The 8,306-nt window shown below is 47.0% G+C and overlaps 1 protein-coding gene across 1 annotated transcript in view; it reads left to right on the plus strand.

The window, feature by feature from the left end:
* NSF (N-ethylmaleimide sensitive factor, vesicle fusing ATPase) overlaps positions 1–8,306 on the plus strand; it is a 72,233-nt gene that overhangs the window by 42,450 nt on the left and 21,477 nt on the right. The window contains exons 9-14 of the mRNA XM_057386266.1: positions 38–237; positions 2,689–2,854; positions 3,627–3,701; positions 5,113–5,300; positions 5,914–5,964; positions 6,406–6,446. Coding sequence (XP_057242249.1) covers positions 38–237; positions 2,689–2,854; positions 3,627–3,701; positions 5,113–5,300; positions 5,914–5,964; positions 6,406–6,446 — 721 coding nt within the window. The remainder of the gene's footprint in view (positions 1–37; positions 238–2,688; positions 2,855–3,626; positions 3,702–5,112; positions 5,301–5,913; positions 5,965–6,405; positions 6,447–8,306) is intronic.

Genomic DNA, 8,306 nt, shown 5'->3' on the forward strand with positions numbered 1-8,306 from the left:
AGAAACTAAAAATCCTAATGCATCACTCTCCTTGCAGGCTGCAAGCACGTCAAGGGCATCCTCCTGTACGGGCCCCCGGGCTGTGGGAAGACTCTGATGGCCCGGCAGATCGGCAAAATGCTCAATGCCAGGGAGCCCAAGGTGGTCAACGGGCCCGAAATCCTCAACAAATACGTGGGAGAGTCTGAGGCCAACATCAGGAAGCTGTTTGCTGATGCAGAGGAGGAGCAGAGGAGGGTAAGGAGGCACAGGATCCGTGGGGATGGTGGGAATGGCCACCCCACTGTCTGCTGAGAGACGGGAAGGAGGGCTGGAATCTGGAAATTGTGGATTGTATTGAAGGCAGAGTCACTGCTTGGCTTGGRGTTATGGTTATTCCTGGTGAATAATTGGAATATTGGGGTTATTTGGAACAGTGTGGGATCCTGGAGAGGCACCTGAACTCCAGCCAGCTCTGGAATTCCATGCACAATTATTTGGGAATAATCCAGCAGTGCCCACCCTGCTTCCTTTGCATGATGTGCTGTCACCTGCTCCAAAAGTCCTTAAAACTCAGATTGTACAAATTTTGCTCTGTCTTTAGTTTCTTTTTTTTTTTATTTTTTTTTTATTTGGGGGAGACATAATTGATCTATTTGGATTTTTCCTACTATTTCCTATTTTCCTCCTATTTTTCCTAAGCTGACACATAACATAGGAAGAATTCCAAATAAGCTTTCAGAGTTTCAGCTTTTGAGATTGCAGGCATATTGCTATGTTATAATCCTTKAAATGCTGTAAATCTCTACATGGTTAATTTTTCTCAGCAGAAAATGAATGGTTGAGAATAATATCATGAAACTAAAGTGAAGAGAAAGGTTCTGCTTTTTCCAGGGTTGTTTTTTATCCATTACTTTATCTGGCTATCAAAACCCCAATCTTTAGGTGGAGTTTACACCTTTCAAGGTGTAAGTACTTATTTCATGTGTGCTACAGTAATTTTTCTCTGCTGTGGATCACTTAATCTTGACAAATTTTCTGGTAAAGAAAACCAAATGTCAAGGCAAGTCCCAGTTAAATACAGGGAAATCTTTTCAGAAATCATTAGCAAAGGATCCCTGAATTTGATTCAGCTCACAATACACAGATTTTGGTGGCAGCTTGTGATAATTTAATTTCATTTCTTATTCACTCAGATTGGTGTGGAGACACAGARCCACACGAGAATTCTCCTGCTCCCTGCTGGTTGCAGGATCTCTGGGAGCTGCTTCCCCTTGGCAATAACCCACCTGTTAAACCAGACTCGATATTGGCTGCAGGAGCCAGCCCTGATGACAGCTGGGAGATTAAAAAGGTCTCCCAAAGGTTGGCATTGTGCTGCCTGAGTCTGGGGCAYGCTGCCAGGGCCAGCATTCACCCCCTGATAACGGGCTCTGCACCGGCCACAAAAGATGGTTTAGAGGTGGAATTGGGAGGGAAAAAGCTTCATAACGTGGTCACAAAAAGCATCCTGTTCTCTTCCCAGCTGCAAGTGCCTCACCCCTGGGTGAACCTGGAAATGGCAGTTCTGGGGCTGACTGGGACGCAGGGAATTGGGCTCCTTAGAAATATTAACAGCAGAGCTGCTCTGTGTATTTACAGACTTGGGTCCAGCCTGGGGTGTTCCCACCCTGCTGCATCCCTCCCTCCCCAGAGCAGCCTTGTTCCTGTCTCCTGGAGAGCTTTCCCACCACCCTTGGGGCTGCCTGCTCCAGGTTTGGCCTTTGCTCGTTCARCCTCSTGCTCTTCCTTGAAACTGCCAMGTYCYAAGTTTGGRCTGAGTCYACCAAAGCYCCTGSTTTGRGSATGGGCAGRGTGTTACCCTGGAAAGGTTTTTGGGCTTTACTTTGCTCGCTCAGCCTCCTGCTCTTCCTTGGAACTGCAAAGTCCTAACTTTGGGCAGAACCCATCAAAGCCCCTGTTTTGGGGATGGGCAGGATGTTACCCTGGAAAGGTTTTTGGGTTTTGCTTTGCTTCTTCAGCCTTGTGCTCTTCCTTTAACCCAGTGGAGCTGCAAAGTCCTGAGATTGGGCAGAGCCCACCAAAGCCCCTGGTTTGAGGATGGGCAGGATGTTGCTATGGAAACGTTTTTGGGCTTTGCTTTGCTCGTTCAGCCTTGTGCTCTTCCTTGAAACTGCGAAGTCCTAACTTTGGGCAGAACCCAGCAAAGCCCCTGGTTTGAGGATGGGCAAGGTATTACCTTGGGAAGGTTTCTGTGCTCTTCCTTGAACCCTTGGAGTTGCAAAGTCATACAATTGTGCATAGCCCACCAAAGTCCTGGTTTAGGGATGGGCATGATGTTGCTGTGGAAAGGTTTTTGGCCTTTGCTTTGCTAATTCAGCCTTGTGCTCTTCCTTGAAACTGCCAAGTCCTAATTTTGGGCAGAGCCCACCAAAGCCCTGGTTCAGGGATGGGCAAGGTGTGACCCTGGAAAGGTTTCTGTGCTCTTGCTTGAACCCTTGGAGCTGCCAAGTCCTAATTTTGGGCAGAGCCCACCAAAGCCCTGGTTCAGGGATGGGCAGGGGTGAGATGCACACACCACACGTGTGACACACAGGGAGTGCCAGTGCTGTGTCTGTGTGCCTGAGCTCAGGCACAGCTCAGTGCTGATTTTGGGTTCCYCTCAGCGCTCAGACCGGTGACATTCCTGACACGTCCCCTCTCCCACAGCTCGGAGCCAACAGTGGGGTGCACATCATCATTTTTGACGAGATCGACGCCATCTGCAAGCAGAGGGGCAGCATGGCCGGCAGCACCGGCGTGCACGACACCGTGGTCAACCAGCTGCTCTCCAAAATCGACGGCGTGGAGCAACTCAACAACATCCTGGTCATTGGTACGTGGGGCTGTCTGCCTCTGTCTGGGGCTGGGGGAGCTCTGCTGCTCTTTTCCTCACACCTGAGGTGCCATCCCACATGGGGATGCTGCTGGGGGTGGCAGATGTTGCTGCTTTCAGCTGTGTCCTCCTTCAGTTTTTGGTAATTTCATGGTTTAGGGTTTCATGGTTTCATGGTTTAGGAAAACATGCAAGGACTGATGGATTTAGGAAAATCTTCAAGGACTTTAAGTGATGTCCTCCTTCAGTTTTTTGTAATCTCATGGTTTAGGGTTGCATGGTTTCATGGTTTAGGGAAACCTGTAAGGACTGATGGATTTAGGGAAACCTGCAAGGGCTTTAAGTGATGTCCTCCTTCAGTTTTTTGTAATCTCATGGTTTAGGGTTTCATGGTTTCATGGTTTAGGAAAACCTGCAAGGACTGATGGATTTAGGGAAACTTGCAAGTTTTTGATAATTTCWTGGTTTAGGAAGACCTTGAAGGCCTGATGGAATGGATTTATCAGCCTGTGGGGCAGTGGGGCAGCTCCAGCTGTGTGTTTGTCCTGGTGCAGGTGCACCCCAAGGACAGGTGGATCCAGCCACAAGCACAGCTTTGCTCCCTGCTGCCCTGGCTCTCCCTCAGGGCATGACTGTTCCAGAAGATGGGTGCCTTCTGTCTGTATTTTGGGACTCTTTGAGTATCTCTCTTACTCTATGGGCTGTACCAGGGGCTGGAAAACCACTTAGAAAGCTCAGAGAGAAATTGTTCTGTTGTTAACTTTAATTTTAGGAATGACCAACAGACCTGACCTGATTGACGAGGCCCTGCTGAGACCGGGGAGGCTGGAGGTGAAGATGGAGATTGGTAAGGAGCAGATCCCAACCCCTAAACACCACTACCCTACAGCAGAGCAGTATTTCCATGATATTTGCAAGSTGGGAGCTGGATTGAGGGGTCAGGGGACTGAGCAGATTGTTTAACAGGGATTCCTGGGGTTGGGATCTGAGAACAACCAACTTGGAGGAACCCTGAGGAGGGAAACTCAGTTTTGAGCTTGTCTCTCTGGTTTGGTGATGASACTGCCCAATTAGCACTGCTCGAGGGTGCTTAAATTAAATGTTCTCAGTGAAGATCTTTACCAAATCCTCTCCTTATGAGTGCAAACTCCTGGGGAGAAGGTGCCCACAAATTCCTGGGGTGAAGATCTGAGAGCAACCAACTTGGAGGAGAGAAACTTGGCTTTGGGCTTGTCTCTCTGGTTTGGTGATGCCAATGCCCAATTAGCACTGCTCRAGGGCAATTAGTGTAATGAAGTGTTTTCAGTAAAATCTTTATCAAATCCTTTCCTTGTGAGTATAGACTCATGGGGAGAAGGTGCCCATGAATTCCTGGGGTGGGGATCTGAGAACAACTGGTGTGGAGGAACCCTGAGGAGAGAAACTCCAATTCCTTGGGCTTTTCTCTCTGGTTTGGTGGTGCCACTGCTCAAGGGCAATTAGTGTAATCCAATATTCTCAATGAGGAATATCAAATTATCAAATCCTCTACTTGTGAGTGCAAACTTGTGGGGAGAAGGTGCCCACAAATTCCTGAGGTGGGGATCTGTGAAAACCAACTTGGAGGATCCCTGAGGAGAGAAACTCAGCTTTGGGCTTGTCTCTTGGTTTGGTGGTGACACTGCTCAAGGGCAATTAGTGTAATTAAGTGTTTTCAATTAAAAGCATTATCAAATCCTCTCCTTGTGATGCAGACTGGTGGGCAGAAGGTGCTCACAGATGCCTGGGGTGGGGATTTGAGAATAAACCACTTGGAGGAGAGAAACTCAAGTTCCTTGGGGTTGTCTCACTGGTTTGGTGGTGACACTACTCAAGGGCAATTGAATGTGTAATTGAATGTTTTCAATGAAAATCTTTATCAAATCCTCTCCTTGTGATGCAGACTGGTGGGGAGAAGGTGTCTTTGGAGGGCAGGGGGTTTGCAGTGCCTGTCTCAGGGGTTTGGTGTGTTCTCAGGGGTTTGGTGTGTTCTCAGGAGTTTGGTGTGTTCTCAGGGGTTTGGTGTGTTCTCAGGAGTTTGGTGTGTTCTCAGGGGTTTGGTGTGTTCTCAGGGGTTTGCAGTGCCTGTCTCAGGGGTTTGGTGTGTTCTCAGGGGTTTGGTGTGTTCTCAGGGGTTTGCAGTGCCTGTCTCAGGAGTTTGGTGTGTTCTCAGGAGTTTGGTGTGTTCTCAGGGGTTTGGTGTGTTCTCAGGGGTTTGGTGTGTTCTGTCCCCACCCCAGGTTTGCCAGATGAGAAGGGCCGGTTCCAAATCCTGCACATCCACACGGTGAGGATGAGGGAGCACCAGCTGCTGGCTGAGGATGTGGACATTGCAGAGCTSGCAGTGGAGACCAAAAACTTCAGTGGGGCTGAGCTGGAAGGTCTGGTTCGAGCTGCTCAGTCCACTGCCATGAACAGACACATTAAGGTCAGTCCTGTCATCTCCCACGGGGCAAAAAAGGGAAAATAACAATATTTGTAATCTTTAATGTTTAATTGTTTTGTTAATGTGTAATCTTTAATGTTTAATTTAATCTTGGAATGTTTAATTCCAAGTGGGAAATGGCATTTCAGTGTACCTTAGGAGATGAAATTCATGTGGAAACCATCTTTTCCCTGTGCTTTTCTGAATGCCTTCTCCCTTCTCCTGCCCTCCAGGTGCCTCTTGCACAGCTTGTGGAGTGGAATGGGATGGTTTTTAAGAGTGTGTCAATAAAAACCAAAAATCTTGAGCCCAGTTTGARCACTGGACCCAGGAGATGAGATGGGAATAGAAGAGCCAGTTCTAGGGAGGGATGTGSTGGAGCCTGTGCAGCTCAGTGTGGCCATAAATGATCTGTAGGGAGGGGGAGCTCATGGTCTCAGAGCTGCTTTGGGGGCACGAGGACAAAGATCACCCCTGGAGATCTGCAGGGGATGTTTGAAATGCTGGGAGTGCACGAGAGGCCACGGAATTGCAGGTGTCCACTGGGAGAGAGGATTCAAACAGGTGGAGACAGGATGGGGACTGGTCTGACCATCACCTAGGGTGGAGTTCTTAGAGTTGGAACGGTCTGGAGATGGAGTTGGAAATCCCAGCTCAGTCCTTGTCAGTGAAAACAGCAAAATAACGAGGTTTTAAAATCAGTTTTTAATATTTTTTAAATAATTTTTAACAGATTTTTTTAACTGGTGATAAGTACTCATATAGCCACTGGGTCTTAGCTGTCCTCATCTTTAATGAACTCATGATTATGCCCTCACTGTGATTCAGAAAGTGGTTTTATCCCAACTTTATGGGTGGTGAATTGAAATTTAAAAAGACTAGGTTATTTAACCAGGAACAATCAGGTAGGGCATGAAGGTTAAAGGCTGTTAAACACAGTGAGGAGAAAGTTTAGCCCTGAAAAAAAATAGAAAAAATTAAGAAACAGAAAAAAAGAATTTATTAGGAGAGGTGAACAGCCAAAGTGGGGCTTTGATAACATTGTGGATAAAATCCTGGCTGCACTTGGATCATGCTGGAACCTGGAGTGGCTGCAGTGGGGTCAGAGGTTTTTACAGGAGGGTTTTCTTTGGAAAAAATGGTGAAACCAGGATTTCTCAGCCTGGGGAAAGCATGAAGGGTGCAGGTTTGAAAAGTGTGAGTGTGTCTGGTGCAGGACCCCAGCCCAGCCCAGCTTTGGGTGCAGAAGTGTTCCAGCCATGGATGGAATCCTTCGCTCTGAGGATGCCAAAATCCTGGCTGAATTTAAAAGGCTTTGCACAAAGTGTTCCACTGCAAATAAAACGGTGATCACCCCATGTCCCCTGATTGCTGCAGCATTCCCAGCTCCCTCTGTTCTCCAGRAACGCTTCCTTGCCTGGCTGGGGGGGTCAGGGGGTGTTTAGGGCCATGAAATGTCAGGRGGKGTGGAAGCAGAGCCCAGCTCACTATTGGGTGGTGTTGAAATACGAGGTGGTGAGGAGGGAGCCTTAGGCACAACCCCTGCTGCCCTGGCCATGGCTGGGGGCAGCTCCTGCAGGGAAAAACCCTGGACATCAATCCCACAGCACAGGAAAAACCTGCTCAGCCTCCAATGTGAGGAGGGCAAATCACACTTTAATTCCAGTGAGAAATCATTTGCTGCTCAGACTTTTGTATCTCCTGGGAGCTCTCTCTCTCTAAAGGAAAAATTACTCATTCTGCTAATTAGTCTTGTGTAACCATAATACTTGACAAGTTATTGTTTCATGTAGGAAAAAACCCACAAACATCATCAGTTTCTCATTTTCTTGTGCTCTGCCTCATAAAAGAAAAAAAATCAGCACCTCTGGAAGTGTTTTCATCCCTTTGCAGGCAAAACATTTTCTTTAAATAATTCATTTTGCTTATAGCTGATGCTTTCTCAGGGCTTGAGTTTTGGGTGAGTTTATTGTTTTGATCTATTCCCAGGAGTCACGTGGGGGAAGGGGAGATGGCAATGTACAGATCTGAAGGAGCAGTCCCCTCCTCTGGGGTGGGCTGGGCTGGGRTGTTTTGCTTTTCAGTCACTTTGACATAATAATTTTGGGTAATATTCTCTGTTCTGGAGTTGTTTTCAGCCAAATGATGCGCTGAAGTACTTTATTCTTCCCTGCAAGCAGTGAAAATTTAAAATATACATCATAGGCCTGACCTAGTTTTCAGAAGCACCTGTGAGAAGCGAGAGCACGAACAGAAAATGAAGGGGCATTGTCTTCTGAATCATTTSAACTCTGCTGATTCTCTCTCAAAATGTGTGAAAAATTAAAACATGAACTCATTAAAGGCTGGGGAATTAAGACCCCTCCCTGGTTTTAGGTGTGCACACAACTTTAGGAATATTTCAAGTGTTTCAGGTGCCTTCACCTCCCTCTGCACAGCAGGAAAGGGTACCTGTACTAAAGATCTGCTCAGTTGTGGGTCTGGCATTCTGTGTTTGAGCCTGTGGGTGTTTCTGGGAGCAGGGACTGATTTCAGCCATCCTCTGCCTCTGGGTGTGTGTTTGACACAGGGGGATTGCCCCAGGCTGCCTTTCTCTGGTTGCTGTTTCAGGGCTGCATTTGCTGCTCTTCAAGACAAGCATCCTGTAWTTTTTATTATTACTATTATTATCTTTTCCTTCTCATGCTCAGCAGCACTCTGTGCTCTTGTAGGTCATCCTGGTTGGAGGAGTGGTACCCAGCAAATCACAGAATCACAGAATCAATCACAGAATAACAGAATCAATCACAGAATTACAGAATGACAGAATCAATCACAGCATCACAGAATCACAGAGTCATGGAATCAATCACACAATCACAAAATAAATCAATCACAGAATGACAGAATCAATCACACAATCACAGAATCACAGAACGACAGAATCAATCACACCGCCACAGAATCACAGAATCAATCACAGAATCACAGAATCAATCACAGAATCACAGAATGACAGAATCAATCACA

This window comes from Malurus melanocephalus, unplaced genomic scaffold (assembly GCF_030028575.1).
Source record: "Malurus melanocephalus ecotype Western Australia unplaced genomic scaffold, MMel_1.1 scaffold_943, whole genome shotgun sequence".
Taxonomy (NCBI): domain Eukaryota; kingdom Metazoa; phylum Chordata; class Aves; order Passeriformes; family Maluridae; genus Malurus; species Malurus melanocephalus.